The 23,258-nt window shown below is 34.1% G+C and overlaps 2 protein-coding genes and 1 pseudogene across 3 annotated transcripts; 2 read left to right on the top strand and 1 right to left on the bottom strand.

Annotated features, from left to right (window-relative positions):
* Positions 1-5,186: 5,186 nt before the first annotated feature.
* Positions 5,187-7,575, top strand: LOC120127453 (autophagy-related protein 8C). 2 transcript variants are annotated; one of them, XM_039145373.1, is made up of 6 exons: positions 5,187-5,230; positions 5,466-5,547; positions 6,264-6,319; positions 6,751-6,803; positions 7,124-7,242; positions 7,343-7,575. In XM_039145373.1, exons 2-6 carry the CDS (start codon positions 5,511-5,513, stop codon positions 7,441-7,443), a joined length of 366 nt encoding a protein of 121 aa, XP_039001304.1. In that variant the 5' UTR covers positions 5,187-5,230; positions 5,466-5,510; the 3' UTR covers positions 7,444-7,575. The 2 variants fall into 2 exon arrangements, with proteins under 2 accessions (XP_039001304.1, XP_039001310.1); XM_039145379.1 differs by lacking the exon at positions 5,187-5,230 and adding an exon at positions 5,251-5,360 and having other exon boundaries at positions 5,480-5,547.
* A 1,350-nt stretch (positions 7,576-8,925) lies between these two features.
* LOC120127444 lies at positions 8,926-10,879 on the top strand. The gene is made up of 2 exons (XM_039145362.1): positions 8,926-9,454; positions 10,298-10,879. Exons 1-2 carry the CDS (start codon positions 9,172-9,174, stop codon positions 10,678-10,680), a joined length of 666 nt encoding a protein of 221 aa, XP_039001293.1. The 5' UTR covers positions 8,926-9,171; the 3' UTR covers positions 10,681-10,879.
* A 585-nt stretch (positions 10,880-11,464) lies between these two features.
* LOC120127437 lies at positions 11,465-21,873 on the bottom strand (annotated as a pseudogene).
* Positions 21,874-23,258: the final 1,385 nt, after the last annotated feature.

The raw sequence follows: 23,258 nt of genomic DNA, 5'->3' as shown, positions 1-23,258 counted from the left end.
CTGAATTAAATATAATTAAGCCATGGAAAAATCTTATTAACTAGTAAGCAAGCCTACACATATTCTAAACCAACCCCATTTGTTATTTTTCATGGCAGCCAATTTGAGAGCCCAAACTGTAATGAAAGGGTTTTTTGGCCCAATAGGGCAACCCGAAAATAAATTTTGCGAATCAAAAATTTATTTTAGGATCTATGGCATTTTCTACAGTACATGGGAAACTCGTTATCTTGAGGTGACGAGTTTCGAAGGATATTATTATTGTATTATGTGTTTATTATTTACTTAATTTTTACGAAAATCTTCTTTTCGAGGTGACAAGTTCTATTAGAATAATATTATTTTTTACAATTATTTAATTTAAATAGAAAATTAGAAGAAAAAATTATTGAACTCTTCACCTCGAGGTGATGAGTTCTTTTGGTTTAAATATGTAGCCGTTTAGAGATATTTGAAAAATAGCTTTTTATACCCGTTGGAACTCGTCATATGGGCGTGGCAAGTTCCAATGGTCATTTTGAAAAAATTTCACTATAAATAGGAGTTAGGTGAGTTTATAGATCTATATGAGAACCAAATCATGCATTTATGAGAAGAATATTTCAGAAATTTTTTGAAAGATCATTTTGGGTGTGATTACTCTAACATTGATGATTCAGATTCAAGTTCATCTTCAAATGAGGAGTGAGTAAAAGAATCAATAAAGTCAATTCTTGATCAACTTAAGAATAAGAATAAGAAGAATGAAGACTTACCAAACTGACGCAGCAAATGACCTATCAAGAATAAAGATGGTTATTGATATTGATAAATTATCCAAAACATGTACAACAAACAACATGGTAATACAATTACGAAGGTTTTATCGGCCCAGTCAATATTTTGAAAGATGTGGTTAGTGCTTCATATTGTGGCCTTCACCTCTACAATGGCCATAAAGTTTTGGCAGACCTTGTTCTAGTTGAGGATAATTCATATCAGTATGACTTCGACTAGATTTATGATGACCCCTCAACTTCCTTCGTAATTATGGATTGGGCAATCATTATTCAGAAATAGTTTGTGGCATCATTTGGGAGATGTTTAAAGTCACAACTGTATATGTTGCGCTTAGTATGTAGGCTATAACAATAATCAACTTATGAGTATGGGTCTACATTCACATGCATACATGTTGCAACTGTGTGAACACATGGGTATCTAAAGGCTTGAAATCAACCACAATCACACCATCTTCTATCAAGATTACCAGTTTAGGTGGTAGAATTCCCACCCTCATATGGTCGAACAAGTGTTTGGATAACGTAATCAGAATCGAGTCTAGCGAAATTATGAACATACATTGATGTTGCATGTGTTTGATTTTTGTTCATTGCTTTCTCCATATCAGGAGCCCAATTTCTACCTTTGTTGTCATTACCTCTACTTGGGCACTTTTGTTTGCCCATATTTTACCCAATTTGAAGTATCCCGAATAATACTTGTTACTGGAAGATGTCTAGTCCCTTAAAGCATTGAATTGATACATTTGACAAGATTTGTTGTCATATAACTGTAACATCAACCCTAATCATCATATGCATGTGACCATCTTTCCCGAGGTATTTCAGTTGCAAACTTATAAACATCTTCTCCATATTTTCTACGATTTTCTAGCCTTGCACGGAAGTTCAGTTTAGTAAAGTATATCTTGAAGAAAAAAAAGTTAGATTTAAGTACAATAATAAATGAAGAACATAAATAAAGGAAAATAAAGAATAAGTTACCCATGTTGATAATCTATTTCTTGATCTTATTATTCTTAAACCTCGTGATAGTGAGGTATTTGGGGTTATGGTATTTGTGGTTGATTGGGTGTTACTGAATGTGCCCACCCTCGAGAAGCATTATATAGTGCATGCCCACGTGAAATTTCTACATCCCAGACACAACCTTTATATCAAAATCTTGTTCCTCTAAAGCAACCTCGAAGATATCAGAATCTTCAACTATTAGTGTGTCATTGTCTAGCATCAGTGGAACAAAAGTTTCATCTTCCTCATTGAAACCAGCGAGGCTTACACCGAATCTCCCAACATGGTTATCTTGATCTTTTGATGGTTCTGCTTCTTCGGTCACATGTGCAAATATTGAAGAAGTAGGAATATATGTAGTTTCAGTGTATATCTCAATCATTTGATTATTTCAAGATTGATGCATACCAACCATAATAGCTACATGATCATCATCAACCTGGATTGATTCATATTTGAGCAGAGTCTCTGAAATTATGTGCCAATAACTCAAACATGAAACATAAGATCTAAGTTTTCTTTAAATTTTCTGCTTCATTTGGTAATGTGATACATCTACAGGGAACATCATGTATACGGCCTACATAAACACAACACCATCATCATTTTGGATAACTTGGCCATTTGAGTGGACCACTGTGAAAAATTTGTTAGCCGTAGCTTGAGAAAAGTTTTTGGTTGTTCAATGCTTCCATACAAAGTAGAAGTTTTGTGAAGATTCACATGAAGTAAGCCAATTTAAAAGAAAAACGAGCTATCATCAATAACCATTCAATTCAGTGACAGAAATAATGCACCATAGTAGATACTTTTTTGTTCTCAATTAATCAATATCAACAAAATTTCAATGATAGAAAATAATGCACCATGGTAGAAAATTTTCAGTTCACAAACTTTTCATAAACCTATTAATATGTGTGAGGTGAAAGCTAAATTACTCGTTTAAAGCAAAAAAATCTAAAACAATTTCAGTCTTTCACTTCCCAAGCTTGAAAAATGTTGTGAACATGACAATTATTCGTGCAACTATTTTTTATGATTGCAAATCTTTAACCATGTGTTTCGAAAAAAATATTCAACTAGACGAGTTGAAGTTCAATAAAAAACAAGGGTTTAACTTAGAAGCAGTAGAAGAATATCTTCATTATATTATAAATTGTCACTATCATGCAGGAGGTTTCATCTAAGCGATGAGATTGACCTTACTGGTATGATTGAGACATACTTCTATCATTCTTTGACTAATGTCAATTTATTTGTAGAGTTCGATGATCTCGACCTTGCTCGTATGGTTAAGGATGTTGATTCCAGCTCAAATTTCCCACCAACTCAGACAAATGACGAAGAAACAAACATAGATGATGGAGACCCAGAAGCATGGTTCCAATTTGTACATGAATGACAACAACAAAAAACATGGAGAATTGAAAAACTTAATATTACTTCTTACATGTCTACTGATTACGAAGATTAAAACTTCATAACAAATATTGATATGTTTATGATTTTATTTACTGTTTAAGGTGTACGTAAGGTTAGTTCTATTTACGTCCTTACCATAATGTATTAAGTTTTTTGTCTTTTTTCTTCTTAATGTAATGTTCCCGGTTAGTTTTTTCTTCTCTCCATAATGTAATCTTTAATGGTTAAAGTTAATGTTTATAGTTCGTTGTTCTTTTAAACAAAATTTATTACAATATGCTTAACTTTTCAGTCATATATTAGTATGACCGTTGGAACTTAGCACATTAAGAAGATAAAAACAACAATTGAATATTATTTTAAAGTAACTCGTCACCTTGAGGTGACGAGTTTAATCTTTTTTTTCAATTTTCTATTTAAAGTAAATAACTATAAAAAATAATATTATTCTAATTGAAGTCGTCATCTCGAGAAGATGAGTTTCGTAGAAATTAATTAAATAATAAAACGAAATACAATAACAATATCATTCGAAACTCGTCACCTCGAGGTGATGAATTCTCCATTTACGATAAAAATTGTCGTAGATCCCAAAATAAATTTCTAATAGCCGTATATCCCAAAATTTACTTCCTAGTTGTCCTATTGGGCAGAAAAAACCACAATGAAAGGACCTAAAATGACTTGGTTTCTTAAATGTTTATATTAAGGATTTTTGAACTATTTTAAGACTTAAAATTTACTATCTATATTATATTTTATAAAATAAGTTATATATTATTTTGTATTTAAAAATATCAAACCATTAAATAAATTTAGAGATATAATATAATACTATTTTTTAAAAAAATTTAAATTCTAATAATTGTATTTACATGATGTTGTTATATTATCATGAATTGTTGACTTGATAATGATAAGAATAAAATATAATAATGTAATCTCTACGTTCACAATTCTATCGATTTATCTCTTAATATTTAAAAAGAAATAATAACTATTTGAGAAATATCATTTTTAACAGTCTTTTTATAACTTTTTAAGAATCAAATTGATATATATTTATATGATTTTTTTAAATAGAAGTTAGGGAAGAAATTAATATTTTTAAATAAAAATATATAAAGGCCTTTAGCATATTTAATCCTTTAGCCCAAGATTAGATTCCTTGTACGCAGGTCAAGGGCATCAAATAGGGGAAAATGTACTAATGAATGAGGTGCGTTTGAATGGAGGATTGTGAGATTATTAGGAGAAATTTTTTTCCAGAACATGATATCTATGTTTGGATTGTAAAGATTCTTAGTAAGGGGTAATAAGTCATTTCTAACAGTAATATTTTATGGGGTAATAAGTCATTCCTAACAGTAGTATTTTGGGGGTTTATTATCGGGAATATCATTTCCCTCAATCCATTAAGTATTATTCTTTTCCCATGACTTTGGATTAAAATACCCTTAAAATATTTTTTTTTTCAAAAATATCCTTCAACTAACTGTTAAATAAAAAAAATTATGAATGGTAAATTACAAATTTATTCTTAAATTATTTTAGATTTATAAAAAAAATCTATAATTAGAATTTTATATAAAGTTCGGAGGTTAAAATAAAATTAAACTATTTTATTAAACTAATTTATCTTTTAAATTTTGTAAAAAAATATATTAATTTTATGAATTTAAATTTTTTAAAAAAATATATAAATTAAAAATAATAAAATTATATATTTTCTATAATCTTTTATACAAATATTTTTTTTGAATATTAGAATTCAACTTGTTTAAAAAATAAATATATAATAAATATAATTTGATAAAATATACATTCTAATAATCTTTTATTTTTTTAACCAAACATTATAATCTTATATTCTTATTAAACAAATCAAAAATAATAATACAATATTATTAATAATATGTTAGGTAATATTATATTCCCGAATATAATGCGAATATAATGCTAAACGCACCTTAAATCATTTCTGTTCCGCATTTCGCCTCGAATTCAAGTAAACCTCTTTCTTATAAATTCCTTTGCTTGCAACCGATCATTTTTCCTCACCAGCGATCAATCAACCAATTAGGTTCTTTTTTTTGTATCGACACCCTAATTTCGTAAAGCTCTTCCCTTGTTGTTCCGTGTTGGGTATGTTTTCTGAAAGTTATTTTCTACGAACCCTTTTTTATATTTTATAGCCTTTTGTTCTTAGAAGAAAGAAAAATGGTTGAGTTTCTTGGTGATGTTTCGTTGTTTTAAATTTGCAGGTGATTTAATCTGGTGTTGGATTTTGTAATAATGTCGAAAAGTTCCTTCAAGCTTGAACATCCTTTGGGTTAGTTTTTATATATATGTTTTCGCCAGTTTATAAATATGCTCGACTGAATTGCTTTTATATTTGATTTGGGTATTCTTTGTTTTTTCTTGTTTGTTTGAAAATTGATTCTTTTTTAAAAATAAATTATTAATTATTAATTCTTGTTGTGAATCTGCTACATTTATGTGGAATATTTTATGGAAAATTCAGAAAATTAGTAATCTTTCATGAAACATTGGATAAGTTTAGGGTAGTTTGATTGGATTGTTTTCAAACTGGATGAATCTTTCTTGATTGAGTTCATGAGATGTTCTTTATGTTTCTGTATATTGATGATCCTATAAGTTGGCTTGTTTAGGTGGTCTGGATATTATTCGTTCTCAGTCCGATCGTGCATTATAATGGTTAATTCTTGTGATAGTTATTCGGATGTATATTATTTGTACTTTCAATTATAATTGTACCTGTAAACATACTTGTAACTTCAATATATATGCACTTATGCAGAAACTGTTGCTTTGCAGAGGATATCATTTTCTTTGTTCTCCATTCATTATTTCCCCAGCTTTCATGATATGCATGAATAGATGTAATTTGTCTCACCTCTCTCGAGTATAGTTGTTGCATCTTCATTGTCTTTGTTGTTGTCCTGCTGCTCCTATGCTTTGATCCAGTTAATCGAATAAAATTTTGTTAATACTCATTGTCCTATTTTGGAAATTTCTAATTCTCAGAAAGGAGGCAGGCTGAAGCCAGTCGCATCAGGGAAAAGTACCCGGACAGAATTCCTGTAAGAATAATTAAGTTATCATCTTCCCTGTTTGCTAAAATCTTTTTAGTGTATCAATCAGGGTTTTAAATAGCGTTTGCGGTCACGTTTTCGGTCGCCTCGCGTTTATCACGGTTGCGGATATAACGGATGATATTGTGGATATCACGATCGTGAATTTTTTTCGAAGGAGCTGATTTTTTTAAATTAAAATAACGGAATAATAGTTGAATAGTGATCCGCTATTGCCGCGATTGGCCGAATCCGTTAAATTGCGGCCGCAATCCACTGCTATTGGTGTGATCCCGCTTCACACCGTTATTTTTCGCGATAGCCGTTTCGGACACCGCCGCTACCGCGATATAACGGCCGTGACACCGCTATTCGGCCGCTATTTGAAACCCTGGTATCAATATCTCAATATTCTTAAATGCTAACGAACAATTGTGCAGGTTATCGTAGAGAAGGCTGAACGAAGTGACATTCCTGATATTGATAAAAAGAAGTTAGTAGCATTTTCCATTTATATTAAAATTTCTCTTGTAATATGACCTCAAACCGCTCTTCGCCATACGTTATTCAATTTACTTGTTGGCATGCTTGTGAATTCTTTGGCTACGATGCATTGGAAGAAGATCGATCAATATTCTGGTTATGTAATTTGTTACTTGCCAAATGCACTTTCTAGCGAATGATGTCTTGTGTCAGTTGTCTGCTTGGGTTATCAATGTTAATGAATTCTTAAGAAGAGAACAAGATAATAATACTACATGAATTCCAGTTAGTGTTCTTTTTTGTAATATTCTTCTCTGATTATGGATTCAGGTATCTCGTCCCTGCTGATTTAACTGTGGGGCAATTTGTTTATGTTGTCCGTAAACGGATTAAGCTTAGTGCTGAGAAAGCTATATTCGTCTTTGTGAAGAACACTCTCCCACCTACTGGTGAGTTAATAACACGTTATAGCTTTGAGTATTATGACTTAAATCAGCACTTTTCCATGATACTTGCGAGGCTTATTTATTTTCTTTATTTTTGTTGCAGCCGCTTTGATGTCTGCAATCTACGAGGAAAACAAGGACGAAGATGGGTTTCTTTATATGACTTACAGTGGAGAAAACACATTTGGTTCCCCTTTGCTTTGAGCATGATGCAATATTATGTAAATAGCTAAAAGAAATGGTGTAAATTCCTCGACGATGACTGTTCTTTAACTGTCTGAACTTGGAACTTTATTTTCTGCAAATCGAATGTCTGAAGCGAACTTTGATTTCCAATTGTTCTTATATGGTTTTAATTAATATATTTGATAAATGAAAAATGTTGTCCAGCCATTTTCATGAACAAGGAGTGGTGGTTAGGGGTGAGCAAAAGTCGGTGCAAATCGACATAATCAACCTCTTTGATCATGTTGGTTTCGGTCGTATGGTCGAGTTGGTAATCTGGTTGGTTAGAAACTTAGAATATGGCAAGTGGGTCGATTACGGTTAGGCTGGTACAGTTAAGTCTGTTAACACCCGTTAGTCGAATAGATTTAATCAAAATCGAAATCTAAAAATACGGGACAAGTTATGCAAGCTCTTTCATGCATGTGTGCATGTAGTCATTGTTAATGGCAAACCACGTTGCAGCCCCTTCTATCCAAAAACATAATAATAATATGTTTAATCAAGGAACTTAAGTGACTATATAAGGTTTAGAGGAGACCCAAAGGTTAAATAACAAATAGTTGAGCACGACGTAGAGGTGGCAAAGGTTTGCCGACATTTCTATATTCAAGTACGGGCGTCCATCTTCCACCTTCTTCTAGGCATTAGTATCAATGTTTAATTATATTTCTAATCCTCGTATTTTCCAGTCTTTTAAAATTTAGTTCTTGATTTTCTTAGTTTAAAGAATTTAGTTCCTCGACTTATATAATTTTAAAAATTTAGCCTAACTGATAGCATTGTTTGTGGATTTTGCGTTAAATTTGAATATGTGGCAATACATATTTAAATTAAAAAAATCGATTAACAATATTGTCGATTGGATTTTAATATTTAAATTAGACAAATAGGTGGACTAAATTCTTGGAACTAAAAGTAGAATGATGAAATTTCAAAAACATGAAATAGTATAAGGACAAACTGCATAATTAGACCTAAATATCAGTTAGTGTTTAATACTACCTATCATGTTTAGATTAAGTTGATTTTATATAATTGAATATATAAAATTCTAATTTAGTTTCAATGGTACACATTTGAAAAAAAATTATATTGATTTATTTTTATATTAATATATATATATATATATATAAGTGTAAACTGTAAAGATAAAATAATACTATATTAAATATGAATTTAATAATTTAAAAAAATTAAATCGAATCAAAACATCATACGTAAATGTGCACATAATCAAACTTACAACTAGGGTTTAAAAATAAAAAATAAAAACTTACAAATAGGGTTTGAGGTAGATGAATGAGATTACTTAGAATTCAAGACTTATATTTATTAAAGTTACCTTTATGTTTAATTTTTCTTATTAAAAAATAAGGTAAAATCTCACTTTCAGCCTTTTAATTAATAAGGTAGTTAAAGGACTCCAATTTCTAAGCCTAAAATGAAAGTAATTAAAAACTAAGAGACCTTTTAGAAAAATAACCCAAATACTTTAAAGATAAACAGTTCAACGTTACTAACACGGATTCAACTCCGTTTCGTCTCTTTTATTTTTCCTAGCTCTCAACCTCACACATCTTCCTTCATTACAGATTCAAATTATCAACTTTCACGCTTAAATAAGAAGGAAAGAAAATCAACTTTTTTCTCTTTAATTTCGACCCTTTTTTCTGTGTTCTTCAAAATAAAGGAAATTTGTTAAAGATGAATCAGTTACTGTTCGCGGTGATATTCTCAGAGATGGCGGTGATCATGGTATTATCATTCAAGACACCGTTTAGGAAGCTCACGCTAATGATTTTGGATCGGGTCAAGCGGGGACGAGGACCGGTGGTGGTAAAGACGGTGGCGGGAACGGTTTTCATGGTGATGATGTCGAGCGTGTACAGCGTGATGAAGATCCGGAAGCGTTGGATCGATGATGGTGCGGCTAATATGACGGACCAGATCCTCATGGCCAAACACCTCCTCGAAGCTACTCTCATGGGTAAAATCACTTCCTCCTTCGGTTCTTTTCAAATCTAATCGCTCTTTATCTGCCCGATCCTTTCACTACTGTGCTGGAACTGAGTTTGTTATATCATACTACGTCAGGTTCTAAAACCATTTAGAAACTCTGGTAAAATAATCTAATAATATTACTGAATTTTTAGTGACTTTTTATTTGGATCACCAAAATAATTTTTTAACAAAAATCATTATCTTTAATAAAAGTTTTCATCTTATTTACTGAGTTTGTTAATAGCTATTCCTCTTCTTTTTTTCTGTTCTTCGATTTAAAAACATCTGAAAATATTCTAATCTCCTCATATATTTATCGAAACTAAAATATAAAATTTCCTGATTTATTATTATCAATAGTAAGATCAATTGAATGATGTTAATCTTCTAATTAAAGAGAGACTTCCTACCTTTAGTAACTTGACCTTTGTGGCGGCCATTGCTTCTTCGTTTTGTTTCCCGTGTTGGCCCGATTGACTGAACCTTGAGAATGCAATGAAGCAGGATTTAGCTAAGATTATAAAACTAGACACCTTATCAATTGCCGGAATAGATTCATTGTTTTATCTTGGTTCATCAGGACAATGTGTTTCTGTTCTTAGCTAGCAATAGCATATTAACGTATAGGACCCTAAAATGATGCCAACATTAACTTGCTGCCGATCGGCAGGTTGTGATGCATTCGAGCACGGCACCAATTGATTTTGTCTCTTGATTTTTATGGTTCTTAACTTGTTATATTAATTTCTCAAACTCCTGATTATAATTTTTAAGTGCTTGCTGCTTAATTCTGCTTGCACTGTTAAACATTGATTAATTTCATTGCCAGGGGGAGTACTGTTCCTAGGACTGATGATAGACAGATTGCATCACTATATCAGAGAACTTCGGATTCGAAGGAAGAGCATGGATGCTATCAAGAAACAGGGTCTGGCTTTCGAGGAAGGAGAACCTAATGTCCCCGACAGAGCTAAGGCCTTGGAGGGAGAAGTAGCCACTCTCAAGTCAAAACTAAAGCATGTGGAGTCTGATATTGAGAGCAAGACCAAAGAGATGGATGCTGCAGAAGCCAATGCAGTTGCTTTAAGGAAACAGTCCGAAGGTTTTCTTCTCGAGTACGATCGGTTGCTCGAGGAGAATCAAAACCTTCGGAACCAGTTGGAATCATTGGACCAGAATGTGTCACATTCAGGGAGTAAGAAGAATACTTAGAAAGGAATTGAGATCCTATGGCGAAAATGTTTTTCTTGTATCGTTATCGTCTTTAATCCAGTTACTGTGCAGTGGATTTGTGAGATGTTGAAGTGTGGACAGGAAAATAGATCCAAAGAAAAGGTTAGAAAAATTAGCTTCCTTCTGTATTTTGGGTTTTATGTGTTTGATTTAAGTAAGAGTTAAAATGTTGAATGAATGTGTTTTTTACTTGAGGTGCCGAAAAAGGATAAACCTAAACTATTAGGTATCTACTCTAAAAATTAAACAAATAGTAATAATCTCAATTACAATAAGAAAACATATCAACGATAATCTTTTAAGTTATAATCAAATAATTATACAATTCACATAAATTATAATAAGAAAAATATGATAATTTCAGTTCTAATCTAAAATATTAGACGGGCTACTTTTAAAAATTAGTTTTGAGTAAATCTTACACAGGTTATTTTAAAAATTATTTTTTAATAAAATTTTCGATTATAATCAATGTTTACAGTCTATATTCATCCATCCCACAACCGGGACAAGGAAGGTTAATACTGGGAACGAGTAGAGATGCCCATCATGCGAGAAGAAATGGATATGTAAACTGACTAATAAGTAACCAAACCATTAGTAAAACAAAGCAGCTTTCAACCATGTTCAAACTCACGGAGCAACTGAACATAAATATTTACAGGCACCATTCTACGTGATTTAGGCCGAGACAATTGCATAATGTTTGCAACCATCTTTATAGTTATAATAACACAAACATGGATGTAGGGTCCCCTAACCATGGTCATAGATATTTTTATGCCGCCTCCGCGAAGCCGACTCTTAGTTTACCAAAATCGAAGACGGTGTGGTAGGGGCCCATGAAAACATCTTCCAAAATCCTGCATCAAACACAGAACCCAAAATAATATGAAAATGGTTATAATGAATTGATATATAAGGTTATTATTTAATACATTGACGGTAATTGACGTACCAGAGAGGCCCACGAGGCGGAGGAACGTCCAAAGCAGTAAAGCCACTGATGCACTGAGCTTGCGGACCTTCACCGACCTTGAGAATATACTGATTATACCACCCAAGACATAATTAACATCAGTAGGACAAGTTCTCAACCATTCATATAGGCTTAACATATTTGATAACGGAATAATTTCACGAGCATGAAATGAACATTTAAGCCACATATATAAGAACCATCTCAAAAGTTGAAAGCTAAAGAGTGATAATACTCCAATCTGAATGTGAATCTGAACCGCAGAACCTGGTATGCAGATATTAACATAATACTGACAAAATAAGGATGGATTTTGTTTACCTCTTCCGGGGCAAGGTCGAAAACTTTGTCACCGATAGTGAAGGAAACTTTGGGCATGGACGAAAAACTCTTGCAGTCGACAGCAGATTCTCCCATTGGACTCGGCATCCGGTCACATAGCTGACCAAGTATCAAACAGTAAGAATCAGAGGATTGGAAGAACTGAAATTGTGAATTATTGAACAAGCGTCGAGTATTGCGTCACATGTCACCTGATTGACGTAGTTTAGTATGATGTCTTGAGTCTGATTCTGCCTTAATTGGTTCTGCATCCAAACAACTGTCATCTCACAAGCAGGGCACATGGCACTGTCTTGAATTCCAGATGATTTGTTGTTGCTCTCTTCCACCACACTCTCAATGCCCATGCTATATAAATACATTTGAGGACCATTAGTTATCCGCTTCAAACAAAGTAGCAAAATCGTATTCAAGTGACCACAAACACATAAAGACATCGGGGCCTGACCTTACACCACGAGCACCATCAAAAGTGCACAATCCAATTTGTGAGCAGATTCTCTTTGGTTGTTCCTGTAGGGGAAAACCAGTCATTATGAATGGAGTATAGAGCCCGAAAACCGATCACGCAGCTGAAGTTTTAATAATCGGATACAAGTTAATAGTAACTTTATGTGATAATTTAAATTCAGAGTAAAAGTATAAGTCACCTTAGCTAAAAGTAAATCGACAATGGTTTGCCCATATTGTTGAACCACAGCCTTGCACTCCTGACTAACCACTCCAGTTGCACCAATTTCATGGTTTATCATGGCTATTACAGTCTGCACCAAGACAAACAGACAGCCGAGAATCACATCAATAACTAGGTTAACAAGTAAGACAGAATAGCATGGCCCTATCAGCATTAAGAAGCTTCCCTAAGTGACTAATTATCAATTATTAAAAGCAATACTACCAAATTTTCTGACATACACATTGAGACATCATTATTATGGCTTACCGTTGGACCTGCAATCAAAGACGTTCCAGAATCTGCAATTGCCGCACAGCCTCCAGAACAGTACCCTGAATAGCAAATGCCCTGGTCAGTACCACAAAGAATAATTCCAAGAAATGTTGTTGCTTGAAAGAAGGTAATTGAAGAGCTTGAAGAAATTATTTGAAGAAATTATTTGAAGAAATTATTTAAGAGAAAATCGCCTCAGTGACTAAAAATGCCTTATAATATACGATTTTAACTAACTTTTTTGGATTTGTCAAAATGACCAACAAAATCGCAATGCGAAATAAAAATCGCAACGCGATCTCTAGAATCGCAAATCAATTCTCAGAATCGCAACGCGATTATGAAGAATCACAATGCGATAGTACAAATTCGCATTGCGATTTTTCAGAATCGCAACGCGAACATATAAATCGCAACGCGATTCTGACTATCGCAACGAGTATCCGTAAAATCGCAACGCGTATCCGTAAATCGCAACAACAATACGTAAAATCGCAACGCGTATCCGTAAATCGCAACGAGAATACGTAAATCGCAACGCGTATCTGTAAATTGCAACGAGAATACGTAAATCGCAATGCAAATACATAAATCGCAATGCGAATACGTAAATCACAATGCGAATCTGTAAATCGCAACGAGATTTTGACTATCGCAATACTGAATTTCAAATTCGCAACTCGATTTCTGAATTCGCAATAGGTTTTAATTTTGCAACACAAATGTTTTGGGTATATAACTACGCAGCGTCATCAACTCATAACCTAAGTCCCTAAATCGCAACTCATTCCATCTCCATCTATCACAACGAGAGAATCGCAATGCGAAATGAAAATCGCAATGCGAAATGAAAATCGCAACGAGTGAATCGCAATGAGAAAATGAAAATCGCAACGCGAAATTAGTTTTGCGTTGCGATTTTCATTTTCGCATTGCGATTCACTCGTTGCGATTTTCATTTCGCATTGCGATTTTCTCGTTGCGATAGTCTGTTTTGCATTCAACATAATGCAGATTGAAATCAACAAATCAACTATTACATTTCAGTCAATTAAACAAGCACAAATATTATGTACACATCAATTAAACAAATCAACATTTACAAATCATCTTTTACAAATCAATTAAACAATCAAAAAATAATAACGAAATCAACTTTTGCACTCATACATCCATTTCACGCAGCTCACTTCAGGATTAACCTACAGAAACCAAACATTGAATCAACAACACTTTATACACATCTAAAACCTACAAATAGCAAATTATTGAATTCTAGCTACTTAACCAAACATTTTCAAACCAAAAAGAGTAAATATGTTTAACAACACTTGCATTTGACTTACAAATTGTTTATGGACACTTTCATAACGCGGATGCAGGTAGGCAGTGTCTCACATATATCGCTTTAGCCATAAAATGCCGAAACCACAAGCCTACTGCACCTCTATCTCTATTGGTGGAAGGTAGAAAATATGTACTTCATGTCGTCAAACGCTCCAAGCACATGCATATGAGAGGACCACAATCCCCCTGGCTTCTTTCGTTTGTTGTGGCGCGATCTCGTCTCTGATAACTGTAACATTGAACTTCTTTGGCTTCTTGTTTTCAGACTTAGTCCAATAATCAATTGCATCCAAGAATTTAACCAAATGAGAGCTCTATCCCTTAATCATATCTCTCAAATCAGACAATGATATGTAATTTATCATGCTGTCATATACTATTGTCTTTAGGGATGGGAGCTGAAGCTCGACGAGAAGCCAATGAGTACGGTCCAAAACATGGATAAACACCTGCATCGAAATGTAATAATTCAAATTGCGCACTTATTTATGAACACCTTTAAAATATTTAAACAAATATACTAACCTTATCGACCTCCCACCATGCAGGATAAAGTTTAGCTTGTCCATTAGCCAACACATATGATTCATGTCGTTGATTCTTCAAGTGAACTACGTGAAAAGACGTCGGCATAATTGTATATCGCATTTTTTTAATATTTTCTTCAATTTCCTTACAATTAGAAGACGTGTCACCCATGCATCAATATGTTGTTTTACAAAAAAAGACATATATTAGTGAATTACATAAATTTTAAAAAAAATTAATCAAACTGAAATATAAGAAATATAAGACTTACCCCCCATCAAAATAACCGTTGTCTTCAACCCCTAATAATACACCCCACCAAGACCGTTGTCTTCAGCGTAACACCCTTAGCTCCGCTCATGTAGATAAAAATCAACTGCGGTCTTAGCCCAAAGGGTATTATCCAGAATTGTTTCCGGTAGTTGTTTCCTCTTCACTTCATCTGCCGGAATGGTACTGGCCGGTAATTTATACGAAAGTCAACAGTCATCCATCATGTCCAGCACGTGAGGGGGCTTCTCAATAATTCGATATATTACGCCGTGTGAATCGGGCTCTAGAATGTTGGAAGGGACCTCTTAAACGATGACAGTGGCCTCTTGAACGGTGGGATGGGACTCTTGAGGGATGATAGGGGCCTCTTGAATGATAGGGGAGGCCTCTTGAACAATGACAGGTGAGTCGGGCTTTTTCTTACGGATTCTTCGCACTATTGGGGTGAACGGAGACGTAATGGCACGTGCACGCCGTCTGATGCATGAACTCCTTCTTGCAAGAAAAACCCGACGTAGAGCATCCACCTTAGCGGGCCGCTAAAAATAAATTAATACATAAATCAGTAAATAAACAGACATGATATTAAACAATGAGAACAAAGACAAATATATTTCAAACTTGCACGGTATTCACCCAAGTCATTATTATATCATTGTTCACAAAATGCATCAGATAACATTCCAGAAGTAAACACTTATATAAACATTTAAAAGGACAAAATATAGGTTTAGTGCAGGTTCAATGACAACATAAAGAGTAGTAGTTTATTCTTAAAACTTAAATTTTCAACACTGTGAAGTTAGTATTTGTCTTTTGGTTGAAGTAATGCAATTCATTCAAGTTTCAATTTGCAGAAGAAGAATAGAATCTAAAACTTAAAATCGCAATGCGAAAATGACTATCGCAATGCGAAAATGACTATCGCAATGCGAAAATGACTATCGCAATGCGAATTTGACTATTGTAACGAGAGAATCGCAATGCGAAATGAAAATCGCAACGCGATTATAGTTTCGCGTTGCGATTTTGGTTTCGCGTTGCGATTTTGTCATTGCGATTTTCATTTCGCGTTGCGATTTTCATTTCGCGTTGCGATTTTCATTTCTCGTTACGATTCTCTCGTTGCGATAGTCATTTTTCACGTTACGATTTTAAGTTTCGTGTTGCGAAAGTAAACTATTTCTTCTTCTACAAATTGAAACTTGAATAGATTGCATTACTTCAACCAAAAGACAAAACAAAGACAAATACTAACTTCAGAGTATTAAAGAATACACAGTTTAGCAGAATTGACAACAACCGAACAAATTTACTTTCAACCAAAAGACAAAACAAAGACAAATACTAACTTCACAGTGTTAAAGAATACACAGTTTAGCAGCATTGGCAGCAACCGAACAAATTTACTTTCAACCAAAAGACAAAACAAAGACAAATACTAATTTCACAGTGTTAAAGAATACACAGTTTAGCAAAATTGGCAGCAACCGAATAAATTTACTTCAACCAAAAGACAAAACAAAAAACAAATACTAACTTCACAGTGTTAAAGAATAAACAGTTTAGCAGTATTGACAGCAACCGAATAAATTTACTAAGCAATCTAAGTGAAATGGTTAATCTAAGTGAAATTACGAGTAAATTTATCATCAAGTTAAATATGGAAAATCTTAAACTTACCTCGTTGCGTAGAGTATGAACCTCATTCTACAACGATACTACCATCTCACGTAGAGCGGTAACCTCACCACGTAAAGTAGACACCTCCACACGCCATGCACCATCGTTATCGCGTAGAGTACCGATCTCCTCACGCAAGGCATTGACCTCATCACGTAACTCCCTTGACTCATCTCGTGGAGTTAGAGGTGGAGAACAGGGAGATATAAGTCGTGACATCTTTACCGGTCGCCTATCATGAGGTGATGGTGGAGAAGAGGCTCGATGATGTGACGAGATAGGTGATGGCTCTCGTTGTAGATGTGTATAGTCGGGTCGATCAGGTGATGGCTCTGGGTGAGGTGATGGCTCTCGAAGTGGAGGAAGTGGAGGCTGCTCATCATTCGTGCCATCAAAAAAACGCTGACTAGCTTGCCACCAATCAGTGGCAAACTCAGCCTCCGTGGGTATTAGTATCTGTAATAGAGTGTTGGCCTCCTTAAAATATAAAAACTCAAACAAAATTAAACGTCTACTATTAATAACTTGTTTATATATGATAGTATTTGTGTTAACTTACATTATTTATTGTCGCATATGGTATTAAGTCTTCCCAATCCAACAGACGTTTCCTCTTCTAGGAAATAGCCTAGGAATATCATTTGAAGTTTTTAATACATATGTCTGCATGTTGGAGAAAACCTCGAATATCCAAATCTACAAACAATATAATGACAAACATTAGTAATTGTTAAATAATTAATTATAATTTTGAAAACATTATATAGAAATTCTTACCTTAAAGGCCCAAACAAAGTCTGACAAAGTGTATTTCGACCCATCGCCACGCAAACTTGCTTTCCATATATACGAACCCCACGGAAACAGATTCCATGCATTTAAGTCCTCTACCAATAATATTAGCTCCTGAGGAATAGGTTGTTTGGCCTCTTTGCCTAAAAAGCTGGCATACAAAAGTACTAGAATGCATACTCGAACAACATCGACGTCATTCATCCGAGTAAAACCATCTTTCTTATTAAACAATTTCTTCAGGTCTTCGACGTGTAATTTCGGCTTCTCTATTGACTCATCAGGAAAAACCCGGGATAACCATGATTGGCGGGTGATATGATGAGTGTACCGGCCTACATCATTGTGTCCGAATTGTAAACCAGTGATTAAGCAGAACTCCTTCTGCCCAAAACAAGTATACGCCGGTGGAAAATGAAACCATATCTCTTCCTCACCACGTTGTATACTGTCGGGTAGATCGCTAGTCATGGTCTGAAGCCACAAATGGGCCAAATTAACATCTCCACCCGGATGCTGTACTCTCAGCCATGGCCCGAAGCAGGTTTCCTCAAACAATTTTCTTTGTGCAGGTGAAAGCTTCGAAGTAATTGTAGTGGCTAGGCTAACTTTATTCTTTAATGTCAATGAAGCCGAAAAACATTTCTACAAAAACAATAAACATACCAAGTTAGATATACCAAAAACTACATTGTGAAGATATACCAAAAATAATAAACATAAAGAGTAGTAGTTTATTCTTGAAACTAAAATTTGCAACACTATTTTGTCTTTTGGTTGAAATGAAAATCGCAACGAGAGAATGAAAATCGCAACGCGAAATTAAAATCGCAACGAGAGAATCGCAACGCGAAATGAAAATCGCACTGCGATTTTGGTTTCGCGTTGCGATTCTCTCGTTGCGATTTTCATTTCGCGTTGCGATTCTCTCGTTGCGATTTTCATTTCTCTCGTTGCGATAATCATTTTCGTGTTGCGATTTTCATTTTCATGTTGCGATTTTAAGTTTAGAAACTATTCTTCTTCTGCAAATTGAAACTTTAATAGATTGCATTACTTCAACCAAAAGACAAATACTAACTTCACAGGGTTAAAGACTAAACAGTTTAGCAGTATTGGCAACAATCGAATGAATTTAATAAGAAATCTAAGTGAAATGGTTAATTGAAATTACCAGTAAACTTATCATCAATTTCAATATGAAAAACCTAAAATAATGCAAAATTTTCAAAATAAAAATAATTAAAAAAACTAACCATCGGAGGTTGATTTTTCATTTCTGAATGATTGTGAGAGATTTCTGACCGTGAATGGTTGTGAGGGATTTTACCGGAGATGGGGACGAAAATCTTCGGAGATGTGGACGGATTTCACCGTAGAGAGTGAGAGATGGAGATGGGACTGAGTTGTGATTTTAGGTTTTAGGTTATGAGTTACGATTACGGGATATACTGTGGACGGTTCAGTGTTCCGATAATTAATATTCGTGTTTGGAATTTGAAAATAAAATACGCATAAAAATTCTAATGGTGCTTTAAAAATCGCATTGCGATTTTACGTATTGTCGTTGCGATTTACGAATACGCATTGCGATTTACGTATTCTCGTTGCGATTTACAGACACGCGTTGCGATTTACGTATTCTCGTTGAAATCTACGGATACGCGTTGCGATTTTACGGATACTCGTTGCTATAGTCAGAATCGATGTTCGCGTTGCGATTTTCATATTCGCGTTGCGATTCTGGAAAATCGCGTTACGATTCTGGGAACTGATTTGCGATTCTGGAGATCGCATTGCGATTTTTATTTCGTATTACGATTTTGTTGGTCATTTTGACAAATCCAAAAAAAGTTAGTTAAAATCGTATATTATAAGACATTTTTGATCACTGAGGTTATTTTCTCATTATTTAATTCCATTTTTAAATTACTATAGGCATTGGAAGAAACATACCAGTTGGTTTCTCACCAATAAGAACATCACCCATGTCAAACTACCAAAAAGAAACGATAATTAAGAGAAAAGAGAAAGACAAAACAGTATATAAAGCATCTATCTGCACGTGATGATTTAAGTTTGAAAGGTCAACCTGCCAGTAGCCTTTTTGGGTAACAGGGACAAATGTGTGCTTGCCCCTGTAATGGTTTGGATCAACCCCTCCGAAAACAATTTCACCACCATCTTCTTCCTCAACATTGCGATTGAGCCAAAATGAAAATACAGGATCCCTGATAAGACCTTGCTTGATCATGTTGTACCTGAAAAACAAACAAGTGGTCCAAGATAAACTCCTAACATAAAGAAAAATATTAAATAGCTAATAGAAGCTAAAAATGCAAACATACCACACTGGAACAGCTTTCCCAACTGAAATCTCCTTAAACCCGAGTCCTAATATCCCATCAAATTTGGTCACCAAAAATGTAAGACCTGGCTCCTTAGTAGCCTCAATAAATTCCTTGTAAAGAAAATAATTAATAGGTTACCTAATTTAAAGTTTCAAAAAAACTATATCATGGGCAAATGAAAGTAAAGAAGATTAGCTCCACATACCTGATCTTTCACAACCAAGTCACCAACTTGAAAATTGTCATAACTAAAGAAACCAGAAATAGCACCAGTGCCATAGTGAATAGCAGCAGATTTCCCTGCATCAATACGATAATACAACTATATTATTTTAGCATCCATGGGAAATAGACACCATAAGTCAATTTACCAAGTAAGCCTATTAGAAACTGGTTACATAAAGGCCCAGGGCATTTTCTTTAAATATAGACCAGAAAAACATGAATAATGTTTCAAGTTGTAGAAAACCATCACCATCTTCCAGCTGAAGTCAATCCTACCATTTATAGACCAACCACAGAGACAACCATACATTACACCATCATTATTTCAGAAATAAAAATTCACATATTACTACTAAAATGAATATAACTAGGAACATAAAATATTTTCTTATGTCCTTAAATTTAAGAACAAGTTTATAAAACAATTATGAGTGCAATAAAAAGAGAAGACATACCATTCTTCTTGTATGTTTTTGACTCATCTGCTTTGTACTTGGAATGGAGATAACATGAAATCTACATCATAAAGTAGGAACATTAATCCCTCGCTCCGAAACAATCAAAGCAAACAGCTTTTCTCTACATATTCATAGTAAACATAAACGAAGGGGCTCACCGAGAAATAGCACTTATATGATGGCACCCACAAATTTGAACTGCCAGTATCAAATATAACAGTGAATTTTTGCGGTGGAGTTCCTACACCAATCTCACCATAGTACTGAGCATCCATGTAGTTCTTCAAGGCAACAATATCCACATCCTCCGAGTCTCCAAGATAGTTACGGAAGCGATGCTTTTTTCATATATGCTATGGGAGCCTCTCGATCCTTGGATTTGAACCGGGAAGCAAGCCGGTTGTTCGGATCGAATTTCAGTTTTTTCAGCCCAATTCTAACCAACCCATCACCAGATGCAGTTACGACGGAAAATAAAAGGGAGGAGATAAACAAAGACAGCACAGCCACAGTGAAAGTCGTTCCCATGTTAACCTATATAGCCACATCGACACTCAGTTGTTAGATAACACACAGAGGGGCAAAGAAGGAGATAAATGCAGTATGCATGTATGCGTGTATGAAGGAATGCTAATATCGACACTATCTTCCATAACATTGAACCCGGCAAGTCATAAATTCCTAAAAACCTTTAAAGCATTTTAAATATTTTATTGTTTTCAGCTTCCCTTAGTTCCCTGCATGCATATGCTTTTCAATTTTAAACTGTTTTAGCTATTCAAAGCGAAGAAGAAACAAAGATGAACAACTACTTAATCCTTCAAAATTCTTGCTAAATCCTAATCTTCTGTCAACTCAAAAAAATTGAGTTATCTCATTTAATGTCAAACTTGATATCAGCTCATAAATCAGCTTGAATCATCAAGCAAAGAACTAAAGGCATTCCTAACGAGCGAGTATAAAGTAAAAAAGATTGATGAAAAAAATTCAAGAAAAATTTTAAAGGCTCACAACTTCACATCACAATAACATAAGCCAATCCGATCAACAAAAAATCAGCATCAAAAGAGTAGCTATAAGCAAAAATTTTAAAAAGTAAGAATAAGAAAAATGGAGGAACAGATAGAACAATGCTCACCGCTTAGACGAAATAAACCAAAGGGAAAGGTAAGTCGATGAGGTGTAGAAAAAAAATGAAGCAGAAAGAGAGAATATAAAGGAGGAGGGAAAGAACAAGAATTCTAAACAAACAGAAAAGACCTGAAGGTTTTAGCTACCTGTCACTTCCCTAGACTCGGTGGGATCCAACTCACCATACCCGATAGTACCCGACATTTAAGCTGATGCTTCTTTGCTTTAACCTCAACCGTTGAACCTTAACCGCGGTTGATGAACAAAACGAACGGTTGTTATGCTGCGGAGGATTCGGGGCGTTGGATTTCGCGGGTAAAACTGAAACGAATACGTGGCTGTAAGGTCTTCATTTTCGGAGTTTCATAGGATTCTGTTGACACGAGGGCTTTTGGATTTGGATTTAAAGCCTATGACTCAGGGCCATGGCCTGGAGAGCCGATGAGGTTTTGAAGTCTCATTTGGGCCTTTTGCATCGCTTCAGGGTCTCTAATTAACCAAATCCGTTTCCCAAGTTGCCAAATGTCACTTTTGTCCCTTTCTCGATTTTCTCAAAAATCATTTTACTACTTCAAATAAACTACTACATAGACCGAATAAGAAGACATTCGCAGGATAGTATTAAGACCCTCATTCACGATGGTATTGTAGAGGGTAAAATCTACCATGTTTTGATACATTATTTAATTTATATGTACTCCTCATCTATAAATTGAAAAATATTTTACGTTTAAATACACTCAAATTTATGTTATCTTATTCTCATCAACAACAATACAATACGAGTCGAATTAAAACTCGATAGACTAAATTCATCCTCAGACAGGGACTAATACAAGAATTTTGTTTTTCTTTTCTTTTCTGTTAAAACCTAATTATCTTCTTTGTGTTGATAGTTGCTACTCCATAAGCATGTCTTAATAATGCAAATAATTTATAGTCATATCATGGTACTGAAAGTGCATTAATGTTTTTTCTCCTAATTTAGAATTAGGATCCTAATTTAAGAGCGAGCGAGTGAAGCAATTAACTATTTTTATTAGTATTATATCAATAGCACGTGTTTGTATTGTTCCTCTGTCCATGTCAGTATATAATAATATTAATATTGTAATAGTATTTAGTAGTAAAATTGTATTCTACAACAACAACCTAACCATACACCAAATTTCTACGTAAGCACGTGAGCCACGTGGGTAGCTTCTCATGGTCAACGTGAATCTCGATCAACTCATATCACTTTTTTTTTCATTATCGACTTTGCTTTAATGTTTGGTTTGAAATTCTGGTTTCTGTTTATATAAAATATTTTTTTCAATCTTTTTGGAGAATAATATATAATATATCATATATAGTTAAGCGTGAAGGATTAAGATTGGTCGACATATGAAATGTGTTTTTTTTTCTTAATCTTAATCTTAAAATCAAAATTTTAAATTTTAAATCATAAATTTTTTATAAATCTAGAATGAATACGAGATAATATTTATCCAAAGACT

This window comes from Hibiscus syriacus, unplaced genomic scaffold (assembly GCF_006381635.1).
Source record: "Hibiscus syriacus cultivar Baekdansim isolate YM2019G1 unplaced genomic scaffold, ASM638163v2 tig00001478_pilon, whole genome shotgun sequence".
Classification (NCBI taxonomy): Eukaryota; Viridiplantae; Streptophyta; class Magnoliopsida; order Malvales; family Malvaceae; genus Hibiscus; species Hibiscus syriacus.
This window is presented reverse-complemented; position numbering and strand designations above follow the sequence as displayed.